This window comes from Geospiza fortis, unplaced genomic scaffold (genome assembly GCF_000277835.1).
Source record: "Geospiza fortis unplaced genomic scaffold, GeoFor_1.0 scaffold392, whole genome shotgun sequence".
Classification (NCBI taxonomy): Eukaryota; Metazoa; Chordata; class Aves; order Passeriformes; family Thraupidae; genus Geospiza; species Geospiza fortis.
This window is the reverse complement of record NW_005054541.1, coordinates 684,813-701,323: the sequence shown is the minus strand read 5'-3', so window position 1 is coordinate 701,323 and position 16,511 is coordinate 684,813. Positions and strand designations below refer to the sequence as shown.

At 50.4% G+C, this 16,511-nt stretch overlaps 1 protein-coding gene across 1 annotated transcript in view; it reads left to right on the top strand.

The window, feature by feature from the left end:
• The window catches only part of KIRREL3 (kirre like nephrin family adhesion molecule 3), a 118,668-nt gene that overhangs the window by 50,670 nt on the left and 51,487 nt on the right, over positions 1 to 16,511 (top strand). The window contains exons 5-6 of the mRNA XM_031063910.1: positions 5,616 to 5,766; positions 12,357 to 12,462. Of these exons, the coding sequence (XP_030919770.1) occupies positions 5,616 to 5,766; positions 12,357 to 12,462 (257 nt within the window). The remainder of the gene's footprint in view (positions 1 to 5,615; positions 5,767 to 12,356; positions 12,463 to 16,511) is intronic.

The window sequence follows — 16,511 nt, the reverse complement described above, 5'->3', positions numbered from 1 at the left end:
ATCTTCTTGTTTGGGGTGGGTTTATCCTTTGCTCTAAGCCATAAAAACCCCTTCTAACTAACACACCCTTTGCCTCCTTGGTTATCCAGTGAGACTGGCTCAGCAATTCTTTTCTTCTATATCAAAACTTGCTTCCATCTCTATTCCTTCATCAGACTCTACATTTAAAAATCTTTCTGCTAAGCACACATATCTGTGAGACTTTCTTGTCAAACTTTCATCCTTCCCAACATCCCTCAGCTCTGCAAGCTCAGACTCTCACCCTGCATCCCTTCCCACTGGGGAGCCTGGGAGGAAAACAGCAGGATGCAAGTGAGGAGCCACAAGCTGTCACCAAAATGGGCTTTGCTCTGAATTTGGCTTTTTGTACCTTCTCACAGCTTGTCATCACCTGGTGTGGCCACTTCTCCCCCGTCAATCCCACCTGGGTGTGGTGTTAATGCTGTGTACAGCAGCACTGACCCAGCCCTGGTTCTGGTTCTGCAGCAGAAGCTCTGGATCAAAGGGGTGGTTGCAGTGACATGTGTCCCCTCCTCCAACTGCAGTTTTCCATGAAAAATTGTCAGGGTTCTTGGCATTTTTTAATTTAGACAGAAAGTCTTTATTGGGTCATGAAGGAAATAATCAAAGAGCAATCAGCAGCACTCTGGGAATGGGACCCCAAATGTTCTCCTGTTTATGGGCTCCTGATGGCTGCTGAGTGTGAAAGATTCAGTAACACTTGACAGTTTTAATGAAAATTTCTAAACAGCAAAATTCAAAACCTAAAATGGGTCAGTTTGCAGCCAAAACTTCAAAGTGGGCAGTCAGAGCCATTCCTCAAGCTCCCAAAGATCTTTAATAAACATTTCATCCCCGGCTGCCACTGTGCAGCCTCCATCCAGCCTCATTCCAGCAACATCCTGATTTGCTGAGGAGAGCAGAGGAGGCAGAACAGCCTCCCTGCCTCCTCCCTTTCCTCCTCCTCCTCCTTGCTGGAGCTGAGCTGCTTCCCTGCAGCCAGGGGTGAGCAGGGGGAACCTGCCCCATCTCCCTGCCTGCCATGCAGAGGAGAGGCAGCACTAATTAGAGCCAGGGAGAACTGACCCTCTCTCTCTCTCAGATGGAGTGGAATTAATTAAAATCCAAGCCATTGATATACAGTTGTTCACAGCTCGTCCCCCTCACCCCCAGCCTTCCCTTCCAGGCCTGGCAGGCCCCGAGGAGACAAATTTTGAGCCCTCTCCCTTTCAGACCCACAAGCAGCGGGGAGCAGAGAAGGGGGAATGCCCATCTTTAAAATATTTCCAACAAAACACCCTTCCAAAGCAGAGTTTTCCAGGCTGCAGATCCATCTCCCACAGCACAGAGATCTCCATGGCATTTTAAGCAGTTGGCAGGGATAGGCTGGGAGGGGACCCCTGTTCTGCATGGGGGGAGGCATCCTTCCCTCCCCCTGGAGTCAGGAAAACCTCTGTTTCTGAGGCTGAACCTCATTTTCTCCTGACTTCCTGAAGGTTTCCATGAGGCCCTTCCACATTAAAAAAGAAAATCAGCCTTTAGAAAAACTAGCAGACAATTTTAGACATTTTTTTGAGTTGGAAGTTTGGATTTTCAGGGTCTCAGAAACGTTTCCCTTTTGAAGCTCCCTTTAAAATAGTTCCTCAATTTGACTCTTTCTGCTTTTTCAGGAGAACTGAAACCCAACCCAGCTTTCCTTTGATCCAGATATTCCAGCCAACCAAAAAAGTCCTGTTTGGGTTACTGACTGCCTGAAACCATTCACACTGAGTGATAATTTCTCTGTTACTCTGAATTTCCAGTCCACCAAATGATCCATATGCAGCCCCCTGCAATCCCAGCCAGGCAGCACAGAACAGCCACAGCTGACTGAAGTCCCTCTGATCCCTATTGAAGGGGACAGGGAACACAAGACCCTGCAGGATTTGGAGGTTAACCTCAAATAGGGGAAATTCCACACAGACTTAGGGTTCACCTCAACCCCAGCACCAAAAGTGGGGAGTTGTTCCCCAAGGGAAGAGCACAAGGGGTGACAATAAAGCAAGGACAGGGCAGCATCCTGCAGTTGTGTCCTGAGGTGGGAATGGAGCTGGGGAAGGGGCTGGAGGACCAGGAGTGTCTGAGGGAGCTGTGGGGGCTCAGCCTGGAGAAAAAGAGGCTCAGGGGGAACCTTCTTGCTCTCCATAGCTCCCTGACAGGAGGAGGATCCAGGGGAGGAGTTGGCCTCAGCTCCCAGGGAACAGGCACAGGAGGAGAGGAAATGGCCTCAAATTGTGCCAGGGGATGTTCAGATTGGATAATGACAAATTTTCTTTACTGGAAAGGTATTCAGCCATTGGAACAGTCTCAGCATGGTGGTGGATTCGCCATCCCTGGAAGTGTTCCAAAAAGCTGTGCATGTGGTGGAGAGGGATGTGGTTTGGTGGGTCAGTGCTGGGTAAGTGGATGGACTCGATCTCAGGGGGCTTTTCCCACCCTCATGACTCTGGGGTTCTGGGCTGATTGTGGTGACAGTTTCTCAATATTCCAGCCAACCAAAAAAGTCCTGTTTGGGTTACTGACTGCCTGAAACCATTCACACTGAGTGATAATTTCTCTGTTACTCTGAATTTCCAGTCCACCAAATGATCCATATGCAGCCCCCTGCAATCCCAGCCAGGCAGCACAGAACAGCCACAGCTGACTGAAGTCCCTCTGATCCCTATTGAAGGGGACAGGGAACACAAGACCCTGCAGGATTTGGAGGTTAACCTCAAATAGGGGAAATTCCACACAGACTTAGGGTTCACCTCAACCCCAGCACCAAAAGTGGGGAGTTGTTCCCCAAGGGAAGAGCACAAGGGGTGACAATAAAGCAAGGACAGGGCAGCATCCTGCAGTTGTGTCCTGAGGTGGGAATGGAGCTGGGGAAGGGGCTGGAGGACCAGGAGTGTCTGAGGGAGCTGTGGGGGCTCAGCCTGGAGAAAAAGAGGCTCAGGGGGAACCTTCTTGCTCTCCATAGCTCCCTGACAGGAGGAGGATCCAGGGGAGGAGTTGGCCTCAGCTCCCAGGGAACAGGCACAGGAGGAGAGGAAATGGCCTCAAATTGTGCCAGGGGATGTTCAGATTGGATAATGACAAATTTTCTTTACTGGAAAGGTATTCAGCCATTGGAACAGTCTCAGCATGGTGGTGGATTCGCCATCCCTGGAAGTGTTCCAAAAAGCTGTGCATGTGGTGGAGAGGGATGTGGTTTGGTGGGTCAGTGCTGGGTAAGTGGATGGACTCGATCTCAGGGGGCTTTTCCCACCCTCATGACTCTGGGGTTCTGGGCTGATTGTGGTGACAGTTTCTCAGCATCCTTCCTTGTCTCATGTGCTTGAGAGGCACAAACCTGTGTGCATGAAGGCTGTGCCACAATGGCCCTGGGAAAGCATTAGTCTTGGAATCAAAGAATCATTAAGGTCGGAAAAGCTCTCCAAAATCAAGTCCAACCATTCTTCCAGCACTGTCAAGGCCACCACTAATCCATGTCCCCAAGTGCCACATGCACACATCTTGCTAACATTTGTTATCTCCCAGTAAAGCCCTGTCTTACACTGTGAGGAACAAATTTGAAAGATAAATACTTAGAAGGAAAAACTGCCTGGCAGGGTCCAAAATCCACTGTGGATAAACCAGAGAGAGGTCAGAGGTTAGAGAATGATTCAAAGGCTGAAAACCACACAACATCTTGAGAGCTCTGAGGGCTCAGCTGATCAAAGTCAGGGTTACGGGGTGATGTGACCTCCTGTAAGAACATGCAGGAGGATTAGGGGATGGTGAGGAAGCTCTCCCAGGCTCCTGTGCTCCCAAAAGAGGCACAGCAGGGCACCACAGCTGAAGTCAGATAAATCCAGGGAAGAAGCACAGTGCCAAGGCTGAGCAGGCAGGGCTGGTGACCACTTGCCTTGGTTTGAACAGACAGGTGTCTGCTAAGGAAGGCAGGAGCCTCCCCTGAAATGGAAAATGTAAACCTCCTACATCTGAGTTGTTATAATTTGGAAATTAAGGGGCTCTCAGGCAAAGATATGGGAGGAGGAATAGCAGTTCTTTATTAGGGAAGAACATAAAAATAAAATAAACAATGCAGTAATACAAAACCAACACTGCCAAAGTCAGACCATGCCCTGTCCCCCTGTGTGTCAGGGGGTGGCACAGCCCCATGCCATGGGGGCTCAGCCCTCCTGCAGTGCCAGCTGTGCTGCTGCTGGAGCAGGGATCCTGCACAAGGGGGGAGTTTTCCTCTGCAGCTCCAGGGCTGCTGCAGATGGGCCTGGGCTCCCTCTGGCAATGCAGGGCAGCAGAAAGCTGCTCCTCTGGCAATGCAGTGGGCAAAGGCTGCTGGGGTGTCCCAAAGCTCAGATTGTACCCAGGTAGGAATGCTTGGCTCCTCCCCTGGGCGGAGCATCTCCCCATGGGATGATGGAATTTGATCAGCCACGCAGGGACATTCATTGGCCATGGACAGAAGATAATTAATAATTAATGGCCCATGGACAGCAGAGATCTGCTGGAGGGAGGATTGGCTGTGGGAGAGATAAAGAAAACTGCCCCATGAACAGAGGATAACTGCCCCAGCTCTGACAGATGGGGATAGAACACACAGCCCCATTTCCACCAGGGTTTGATCTCTGGCCCCCATCAGTGAGCACCTGAGAGGTGATGATTTACCATGGGCTGGGCCAGACCACAGCACAGCAGCCAAGGATCCATGGCCAGGGTCTGTCAGTGCTGCTGGCAGCTGCCATCACCTCAGTGCTGTGAGAAGTGCCCAGGCAGCTCTGTGCACTCACCTGGCAGAAGATGACAGCAGGTCACAAAGCCATTTGCCTCTGGCTCCCTCTTTGCTGGGTGGTGGGTGAGGTGTCTCACTGGAGCTTTCCTCCCTGGCCTAGGCACAGCAGGGCTGCAGGGAAGCAGATGGGAGTTAAGTGCCCAATTCCCAGGGAAGTGCACTGAAATTTGTCTTTGTTATTCCCCCTGAGGCTTTTGGCAGATTCCAGCCAGAGGAATTGTTATTGCAGGAAGCTACTTGGCTGAGAACGTCTTATTGAGCCTGGGGATGGGGAAAGGGCCCCTCTCCAGCAGGAAAGTCCTTTCTGTCAGATTAGGCCCTTTTCTGACCCAGAGATGGGGCAACTGAGAGGCATTTTAAAAACTTTTTATTCCATTTTCAGTCTCATGTGAAGGGTGAAACAATACAGATGTTATAATTCACACCACCACAATCAGAAGCCGACTATTTCCCAATTACAAAACATTGTAAGCATTTCTTGGCCTATCAGCTTTAACCACACCATGCTGTAAATGCCTCAAAGCAAATCATCTAAAATTACCCCTTGTGGGTCCTATTACAGTGCATCTTTCATGGTTCTATTTCTCCAAAGTATCTAGTTTTATTTGCAAGGCCGCCCTTTGAAACTTGTTTCTAGTTCCATTTCTCTCTCAACAATATCTGTCCTAGTCCATGGCATTTCTAAGTCAACATTTTTTATCTCAAGGTTTGCATACAGAGGTGAGGCTTCTGTCGGGCTTTGAGAGTTTGCTACAAATTCATTTCCAGCACTTTCCTCCTCCCTGTTTCCCCCTGGCAGACACTGCTCCGTGACGGCAAGAGGGAGAGCATCATGAGCACGCTGTTCATCGCGCCGTCCGACATCGAGAACGGGGAGAGCATCGTGTGCCGAGCCACCAACAAAGCCATTCCCAGTGGGAAGGAGACTTCTGTCACCATTGACATCCAGCGTGAGTACACAGCTGGCTGAGCCACCTCTGGCTGCTGGGACACCCCAACCTCTCTGCCCTCTCCAGCCAGGGCTCTGACTCCAGGCAGGAGCAGCATGCTGCGACTGGGGGTTTCTCTTTACTGGGATACTGGATGTCATGGTTTGGAAAGACAGGAGTCTGCTAAGGAAGGCAGGAGCCTCCCCTGAAATGGAGAATGTAAACCCTCCCCACCCCTCTGAATTGCTATGAATTTTAAATTAAGGGGCTCTCAGGCAAAAAATACGGGAGCAGGAAATAACAGTTCTTTAATAGGGAGGAAAATAAGAGGATAAAATAAACACTGCAGTAACTAAAACAACACTGCCAGAGTCAGAACCCAACCTGACACCCTGTGGGTCAGGGTGCTGGCAGCAGTCCCATTGGAATTGTGGCTGCAGCCCGTCAGGGGTGGTTCTGTTGGAGCAGGGATCCTGGAGAAAGGTGCAGTCTCTTCTTCTGAAGATCCGGGGAAGAGGCAGCTGCTGTTCCTCTGGGAAATCCAATCCAGTGGAGAAGCCAGGCTGGTGTTCCAGAATCTCCAGATTATATCCAGGTAGGAATGCTTGGCTGGTGTTCCAGAATCTCCAGATTATATCCAGGTAGGAATGCTTGGCTCCTCCCTCTGGGCTCACATCTCCCGATGGGATGCTATAGTTCTTATCAGCCATGCAATGACATTCAATAGCTGTTATCAGCAGGTGTCCCCCCAGAGGGAGGAGTGGGTGTGGAAGAGATAAGGAAAACTGCCCACGTAACAGAAGATAACTGCCCTACAGATGGCAAATAGAATACATCCTGCCTTGCAGTCTGGGACACTGGAGTATCACAGAGTGAAGTCACAGCCAGGAGATTTCATGACCCCCGAGCTCCCTGAGGAACACCCACACTACAGAGATATCCTGTTTCCAGTGTGTCCATGGATCTGAGCAAAGCAGCACCAGCTGCCATGCTCTGGGTGGCCCCACTGTGCCCTCAGGCGTCTTTGAAGCAGGGATGGATCCCAAAGGGTTTTGGGTGAGCAAGCAACACCTCTGGGCATGGCCAGTAGCAGAGATAAGTCCCATTAGGATTTCTGGTGCAGAATCCCGAGTTTCCAGGCTTACTGGCAGTTCAGTGTTATGTCTTTTGTGAGAGACTTGATAGGGACAGTGTCCCTCCCATGACACAAAGCCAGCACCAGTCACCACCTCAAAGGACAGGGCTATGGTCAGAGCTGTACCACTCACCCTGTACTGTAAATCCACAGAGCAAAATCTGCCATCTTCCAAAATTCACATTTCACAGGCCTCTTCCCTCCTCCTCTGCAGCAGCCATTGCTCTTGGGCTCCTCCCAACCCCTTCCAGCCACGCTCCATTCACGCACCCAGTTCCTGCAGCTGTATTTACCCACGACTTGCAAAAGCAGGATGCTCAATATTAGCATGCCAGCTGCTTTCCAGAGACCAATTAAAACTGGCAAACTCAACTGAACAAACTCGAGCACAGCAGAAAATTCACCATTTAAGACTTCCAGCTTTTGCTGCCGGAAGATTACCAGGCTCTTGGGTTGCTGCCTGCATGTCCTGACAGAACTGGGCAGATAAAATGAGATAATAGCTTGGGTTATTTCACAGCCAGCAAACAGCTACAATAGCTGGGGACACACTCACACAAACAACGTGGAGCAGAGACATCATTACACCAGGGCAGTACAGTGTGGGCTGGAGACGTGAGCTGAATCCCCGAGCCACATGGAATCTGCTTGGGAAAGAGAAAAACCCAATAAAGAACACCAATTTCCACTCTGAGCTATTAAATTCTCCATGCTGTGAATATAATAACAGTAATATTCTACCCAGCTATTAAAAGTATGTTGTTCTTAATGGTGGCTAATGAGGATATCAATTTTCCAAAGCTGGATGGGTGATGGGAGAGAAAAATACTAAGATGGATTAACCAAGCTGAGGTTGGGTGGATTTTGACCTGGATGCAAAAGCCTGCTCTGGCTGCATCTAGTAACAGAATCATGGAATTGTTAAGGTTGGAAAAGACCTCTAAGATCACCAAGTACAACCATTAACCCAGCTTTAGCTCACGAGGTCTCACTCCCAGCCTTGTAGACAACCAGCTGCATTCACTTTGCAAAGACCTAAAGGTGATTTTCCTAAGCAAAAAGTACCTGGACCACTCATTTTTCCCTAGGGAATTATTCTGGGAAGTCCTGCTCATGGGTCTTCTTCCAATATCTAGCAGAGAAGCAGCACCTCAGGGAGAGGAGGAAGTGGTTTCTGGGGGAATAAGGAAAAGCAAGCAGCAGTTGTTGGCTCTTCCCAGCCTGGCATGAGCTGCAGCATCCCCCTGAACCCTGCACTCTCCACCTCCAGCAGTGCAGGTTGAATTCACACCATAGCAAACATCACCCAGCTGCATGGTTTGAGAGGTGGCCTTGCAAATAATCCCAGGGAACCAAAAATAATCCTTCCCAGGAAGCAGCAGCCTGGTAAATCAGTCCTACAGCTTTCTTTCATTTTCTTCTGCAACTCAAAAGAACATCAGCAATGCTCACGGGCAGCAGAGAAACACCAGGATGGGGGTTATCCCCGGGAAGGGTGTGTGTGTGGTGGGAGAGATTATCCTCTTTCAGCTGATGGAAAATTGAAGTTGGGGTCCCATCAATCTCGTGCCTGACCATGATAGCAGCAATGAAAGAGCTGAGTCATAAAACCCTCCCCTCCCAAATATAAAATAAAAAGGGGGGGTTGGCAGAAAGAGCTGAAAAAAAACCCAGTGCAGGCTCTGTAATGGAAACACTAAGCAGCTCCAGCTGGAACATCTGTTCAATGTGATTTCTGTTCCACCAGCCACATCAAAGTCAGCCTCCTGTGAGTTATGCATCGAACATCACAAGTGGGATTAAAATCATGTTTAATAGTTTGATATGCCATAAACTATTTATACTGCAGGAGCCCAGTGGCTCCATGGAAATGCTCACCCAGCGTGCTGGGATGGGAGGAGCAGGGTTATTGCTTATCCAAAGCCATTGCTCCAAGCCTCTGCACACACATGTGCAGTTGCTCATTTTTACACCTTTTTTGTCATGGCAAGAAGAGATTTGGCTGCATCTGTATGTTTTTGGAGGAGGTGGGAGGAGGAGAAGGAGAGTGGAGGGTGATGAGGGGCACATCACTGTGCCTGCTGGGTTTATCCTTGGAGCTTTGCAGTGTTTGATTCCCTTTCGTGCTTCCCACTGGGGAGTGGAAAGCCCAGGGCTGAAGTGGCATCTCAGCCTTAGTGAGGAGGTTGGGAAGGGTTTGTCCAGAGGGGAGAGGAGCACGGAGAGGGATCTGCACCTGGCAGGGCAAGTGCCAGCACAGCACCTGCAGCCCATGGAGCTCAGCTTGCAGCCATTCCTGAGGTGCTGAGAGGGAACAGTGGGAGCTGAGGGGTTTGCCAAGGTGCCTCCCGGGCTGCAGGGCTGCTGAGGAGCGATGCTGGCCCCAGTACCTGTCCCAGTGCCTGTCCCCACAGCACCTGCACCAGCGCTCACACACTCTCCTCCCGCTGCCTGTGGGCTGGCTCTATCTCACTCCATCATTCAAATTCAAGAAGCCAGGCAGGGATTATAATTGTAACTGAGTGGAATTACATCCTGATGAGTTACAATTTGTGTCTTTTTTCGCCTCAAAATGCCCTGAAACACAGTGACACAGGCAACCCACGCTATCGCAGCACCCACAATACTCGAAAGCCCAATCCCATTTCTGAAAGGCGAGATCAAAGACTTTAATTCATTTCCTTTGCTTTTTTTTTTTTTGTCTTTTTAATTTTATTTTTTTTTTATTATTTTGAGTGCAGGAGGGAGCCGGGCTCATTTTAATACAAAGAGGTTCCTCTCTGTAAATCGTAGGCACAGCTCCTAACCCATCAAACAATGGGGAAGCTACTAAAGAGAAGTGTGATTCATACTTAACAAAGGAAGGTGATTAGCTGTTGTTGTCTAACAATAGGGAAGTGTCAGGATGCCTGGGAATGAATTAGGAGCCCGCTATACATCTCTGGGCTGCTGTGTCAGGGAAGCTCATTTATATTCCCAACTGCGCCCATCTTTATTGTCATTTGAATTGCACATTTTAAAATGAAATTAGGGTAAATTGAAAATACCTATAATTTCCCCGTCATAATTTCCCATCAGGAAGGCAGGTGGCTTTGCTCACAACAAAGCCAGGCTCCGGCTGGGTAAATACCACGGGGTGGAGAAGAAGGAGGCTCTGGAGCGCTGCCGGGACTCCGCCTGTCCCTCTCCCCTCCCACCCAGCCAAGGTCCCTGCCCAGGCCACCTCCGACCCTCTGCTGCTGTCCCCGAGCTGTCCCGGCACCTCTCAGGGCTGGAATAACCCAGCCTTGCTGTGCAGGCAGTTCCCACACCAGTTTGCCCAGTTGGAGCCCACATCCTCCAGCAAAGGCACCGAGCAGGTGACTCCAGCAGGACCTGACCTGGGGGTGCTGGAGGGAGAGGCCAGCAGGGAAAAACCATCCCTGGAAAACCAGGACACCCCTTGGGCTTGGCTGGAGCCATGACCCCACAGCAAAATTTAGGAAAGAACCAACAAAAGCAAGCAGGAAATGGGTGAAATGTTCAGATGCAGAATATCCAGAGTTGTTTTAATTTTTTGTGATGACTGAGGCCTTCAGCTTTAGGTTTTAAGCATGGGACCTTATTTGAGGGCAAAAAGCAGAAAGAAATGGCCTTGTGGAGGGTTTTTTTGGTGACTGGAGACCCAGCAGTCCCATTGCAGAGGGACTTGGGGCTCATCGACCCAGCTGAGGGGCTCTCCTGCCCTTGAGGTGGGAGTCTGCTGCACACATGCAAAACCACATCCTACAACAGGACATGTTACATGTTCAGCTTTCCCTGCTGCCTCTCTCCTCTTCCAAGTGTCCAGTGCTGACCCCACACCCAGCCCAGGGCTCTGGGATGCCCCAGCACACCTGAGGCCAAGGGAGGTTGTGACCATGTTCACAGGGGTCCCAGGATGAGGGAAGAGACGAGGATCTGACTCCATGTTTCAGAAGGCTTGATTTATTATTTTATGATATATATTACATTAAAACTATACTGAAAGAATAGAAGAAAGGATTTCATCAGAAGGCTAGGTAAGAATAGAAAAAGAAGGAATGATAACAAAGGCTTGTGGCTTGGACAGAGAGTCTGAGCCAGCTGACTGTGATTGGCCATTAATTAGAAACAACCACATGAGCCAATCACAGATGCACCTGTTGCATTCCACAGCAGCAGATAATCAATGTTTACATTTTGTTCCTGAGGCCTCTCAGCTTCTCAGGAGGAAAAATCCTCAGGAAAGGATTTTGCATAAAATGTGTCTGTGACAGGAGGTGCCCTGCACCAGGGGGTACCACCCAGCTTCTCTGCCCCCTGCCCTGTCACCTGCAGCCTTTCCCTGTTTCCCAGCTGGGAAAGGCATTGCTGGAGCACTTGGAAGAGGAGAGGAGCAGCAGGGAAAGCTGAACATGTAACATGTCCTGTTGTAGGATGTGGTTTTGCATGTGTGCAGCAGACTCCCACCTCAAGGGCAGGAGAGCCCCTCAGCTGGGTCGATGAGCCCCAAGTTCCTCAGCCATGGGACCACTGGTTCTCCTGGCACCAAAAAAACCCTCCACAAGGCCATTTCTTTCTGCTTTTTGCCCTCAAATAAGGTCCCATGCTTAAAACCTAAAGCTGAAGGCCTCAGTCATCACAAAAAATTAAAACAACTCTGGATATTCTGCATTTGAACATTTCACCCATTTCCTGCTTGCTTTTATCGGTTCTTTCCTAAATTTTATTTGCGGCTCAAGCATTGAGATGCTTCTCATGTGAAAAGGAGGAGAGAAACTGAGGAGCAGCTGGAAGACTGGAGCAGCCTGTGACACCAGTAAGGCCTTGGCAGAGATGATTAGGCTGATGAAAGAGCAGAAATGCCACTTTAAAGTTAGAGGATAGACAAAAAATCATTGTTATACAGCAAGATATTAAACTGGAGTGTCTCAAAGCAGGCGAGTTTATGTCCTTAAATGAGAATCAGAGCCAACAGTCACATTTTCCAAGTGAAATGTTACATCAAATGGTGTCTGTGGCTCTTCTTCCTGTCTTATTTGCTGAAGCCCTTCAAGAGAAGAGCAGCGTTCGTGGCATCAGCTTGTCTGACAAACCTTATATGGCTTTAAACTGAAAAATGGCTTCCACTGCCAGAGGACAGGGTTAGATGAGATCTCAGGAAGCAATTCTCCCCTGGGAGGGTGATGAGGCCCTGGAAAAGGTTTTCCAGAGAAGCTGGAAGTTTCAAGGCCAGGTTGGGCAGGACTTGAAGCAGCTTGGTCTCGTGGAAGGTGTCCCTGCCCATGGCAGGGGGTGGAACTGGGTGATCTTTAAGGTCCCTTCCAATCCAAGCCGTTCTGGGATTCTGTGATATCACAGCTCCAGGGAGTCTCAGTGCTTTTGCCAGGCTTTCTGACAGCCTGAGGAGCTGGCAGGCAGCGGGCAGGGGGTGCCCCAGCTGTCCTGGGTGTCTCATGGGCCTCTCTCTTTGCAGACCCTCCCCTGGTGAACCTGTCCGTGGAGCCGCAGCCGGTGCTGGAGGACAACACTGTGAAGTTCCACTGCTCTGCCAAGGCCAACCCTGCTGTCACCCAGTACAGGTGAGCTGGCACTCCTGGCACCCCTGGCACCCCTGGCACCTCAGTCCAGCCCTCTGCTGAGAGCACCTTGCCTTCCCCTCCAGGTGACCCAAATGAGCTCAGCACCTCTGGCTGTGGTGTCTGGTGGCCCTTCCTCCTCCTCCTGTGTTTCTCACCTCTTGGTGCTGACAGAACTGGGCAGATAAAATGAGATAATAGCTTGGGTTATTGTGGCTCATCCCCACGGCCTCTGCTGCCCCTGTAGCAATGGCTGGAGCCAGCCTCTGTCCCTGCTGTGGCAGGTCCTTGTCCCCACTCTGTGCTCCCTGGTGCCTCTCTGGCCTCGATGGTGCTGTTGCACATTGAGAGGCTCCTCTTGTACCATTCACCAGGTGTCTGCTGCATTCTACAGCTTCCCAGTCAGGGATTCATGGGCACCTGGAGTGGATTAAGAGGCCTGGCACTGAGCTGGCAGAACCATCTGTTTGGGGACATCGTGAGCAATGCATGCCGAGTGAAAAGTCTATTATGGGAGAATTCCTCTCCTTTTTTGCACACACTTTTATCATTTGAACAGAGCAGCTCTGTCACCATCTCCATGTAACCCTTAAGCAACCACCATAAGCCTCTCTGTGCCCTCCCTCCCAGCTGAGCCCAGGAGGGGCCAGAGCAGATGTGCAGGTGCCAGGGATGTGAGGGGACACAGGGGATGGGATCTCCACGGGATCTCCTTGAGAGGGACATTCTCCCTGGGTGGGGGGGGTCACATCTGCAGGACACAATCTGCAGTGCCCCTGCACTGGCCATGGTGAGCTCAGAGCAGGGCACAGGTGCTTGAGGAGATGTGGAACAGCAGGAAATGTGTCTGGTTTTGGTGAGGGAGGTCTGGGGTGCAGGCAGTGCATGGGGTCCCTGCCAGCCCTGAGTCCCTCTGGGTCCTCTCTTCTCTCTGGTGAACAGGGAAAGGATCTGAAGGAACAGCTGGAGCTGTGCCAGGGGAGGTGTAGGTTGGATTTCAGGGCAAGGTTCTGCCCCCAGAGGGTGCTGGCACTGCCCAGGCTGCCCAGGGAATGGGCACAGCCCTGAGGCTGCCAGAGCTCCAGGAGGGTTTGGGCAGCGCTGCCAGGGATGCCCAGGGTGGGGTTGTTGGGGGGTCTGGGCAGGGCCTGTGCTGGACTCGATGACCCTTGTGGGAGCATCCCAGCTCAGGAGATTCTGTGATTCTGTGAGTGCACACCCAGGCTCTATCTCACTTCTGATGGGCAGGAGAGCAGATGCTCTCTGCACTGAGCAGAGTCACTGCTGTGGGCCCTTGGCTTTGGGTGTGAGGTTTCTTAGATTAGAAAACACCCCTCCTATCACAGGTTTTTTTGTCTAAGCAGACAAAATATGGGTCTGGGAAGCAGGACAGGCTCTCAGCACACTTTGGGAGAAAAGAGCTTTGTGTAACAGGTACAGCCCTGTCCTGCCTCATCCATCAGCCACTCACCCCTCCTGCCTGGAAGGCCTGAGCATGCACACACAGGCTCACCATCCATTCTGGCTCTGCAGAGCCATCCATGGATAAAAACAGAGGAGGCACCTCCGGGGACAGGTTACCATGACCCTCCTCCTGTTAGGCTCGTGCAGCTTAATTAGTACAATCAGGTTTCTGGGTAGGAACTATCCCTTCCAGCTGGATACCAGCACAACAAAGCAGTAATTGTGTTCCTGGTTACACAGAAGAGTTATTAATTCAAGAAGTCAATTAATGTCAAAGATACAAATAGCCCTGGTTTCATATTTACAGCTGGAAGGAAAACAAAGTGCATGGCAGGCTGGGTGAAGGACCCACGTGGGTCTTACCCCAGGACTGATTCTGGTACAGTCCAAGGCAAAACAACCATCCCTGGTCAAGGAGCCAGACAGTGGCAAGATCCTGGCAAAACTTCTGCTCCATCAGCCTGATTGTCAACAAAGGAACCTTCCACATCACCCCTGATCCCAGCTGGGCTGATCCCTTGTGCACTGGAGCAGCCTGGAAGGCTCCAGTCCAGGGTTTCCTCTTCCTTGGACAGGGACTTTGGACAAGGGAGAATGGCTCCCACTGCCAGAGGGCAGGGCTGGATGGGATATTGGGGAGAAATTCTTCTCTGTGAGGGTGGTGAGGACCTGGCACAGGGTGCCCAGAGCAGCTGGGGCTGCCCCTGGATCCCTGGCAGTGCCCAAGGCCAGGCTGGATGGGGCTTGGAGACACCTGGGATAGGGGAAGGTGTCCCTGCCATGGCAGGGGTGGAGCAAAAAGAGCTTTAAAATGCTTTCCAGCCCAAACCATTTTGGCATTCTGATTTCTCATGGCTGTTTCCACCCTTGGGATCCATGCCCAAGCTGAGTTGATTTTCTCCACCAAGCAGAGGTGGATCCAACACTCCTCTCCCATCTTTGCTGCCATCTGGGTAGCACAGGTTTTTGCTGTCCCCTCTGGCTGCAAATGCCCCACTCTGCCCTCTTCGTCCCTTCTCACCCATCCTGAGGCCGCAGGTCTTGTCACCCTTCCTGTCCCCTGAGCCTCCATGATTCTACTTTGCTTCAAATGGCTTTGGGATTCATTTCATGATGGATTTTACTCTTAAAACTAATTGCATGCTTTTTCAGGCTATGCTTTCCCATAAGAAGGGTTGTGAGCAGGAAAAAAGAGGCATAACAAATTCAATCACTTTGGATTTTTCATTTCTCAAGTTCCCTTAGCATGTAAACTTCACACGAGGCTTTTTCCCTACCACTGTGCCAGGCAAACAGGACCCAGCAGTGCTCACTGGGGCTCCCTTCTGCTTAAAGGCTCTGATTGATGGAGGGGGGATTTGTTTCCCTTCCACAAGATCCCAAAGCTCTTCACTATGTAAAAGTGGCAGATGTTCCAGCGCTGAAGCTTGGAGCCCTCTGGAGTGGGTCATCCAAGCAGGGAGCCCCCTGCACCTTGACACTGGCCAGGCGAGAAGGATGGGAACTGTAAAGCCCCAGGACTGAGACATCTGGAGGTTTGAGAAGGCAGAACATGAGCTTGGTGCCATCCCCAGAGTCACTGAGGAGCCCAGCACTGGTGAAAATGAACTTAATTCTGCCTTAAAAAAAAGAAAACAACAGGAAACATGATTATTTTTTCCCCTCCTTGGGCAAGGACCACTCTGATATATCTCCTTGGCTTCCCTCATGCTTGGACAGAGATCCCAGATCTTTAGATAATATTGATTTTTAATCCCCCCCGATATGTTTGTCCATAAACATAAAGGAAGAATGTTTACAAACCTAAATCCCCTTTTGTGGCCATAAATCCACAGCCAGCTTTGCAGGGCCATCCCTGCCACCAACACACCAGCAAGCTTCACCTTGCTGGAGTTTTTGAGGAGCCAAAGGTTTTGCATTGGGTTTGCATCCTGGGTTTTCTTCCTAGGAAAAGCACAGGAGGTCCAGTATCTCCCCCATAGATGTTCCCTTGAGAAGCATCCATGAACTGGGCTCTTTGATAGGATGAAGCCACTAAACCACCTCTGTGGTCCTGCTGACCCAAGATTTTAAGCTCAGCCCTCCTATTCTCTTAGTTAGGAGGGCAAGAGAAAAGAAACGAAATTCAACACAATTTCCCAAGAGATGAAAAGGCCCCTCTGACCCTATAGAGAACATAGTTTTGATTAAATTGAGCTGCTTTTTCCTTAGGAAGTTTTCTTCATGCCTGCTTATATAATCACACACAGGTCGATTTTAATGCAAGAAAAACTTGGTTGGAAAAGAGACCTTGGAGCAATCCACTCCCAGAGCCAGAGTGGAAAGTTACAGCTTGCACCTTATCTTCTCTTCTGTAGGCAGAGGGTTAATGGCATTTTCTCAAAACTGACAGATTTTCACAAAATCTTTGGCCTCAGTGGCATTTTCCAAGCAAGAATCCCTCTTCTCTAAAACCTGCTGGCATCTCATGATGTTGGGAGGCAGGCAGGGCTGGGCAGGGCTGGAGGCACAGCTCCTCTCTCATTTCCCAGCTGAGGAGGCTGGAGCTGAAATGCCAGCCCTGCTCCCTCCCTGGCAGCAGTTTCCTG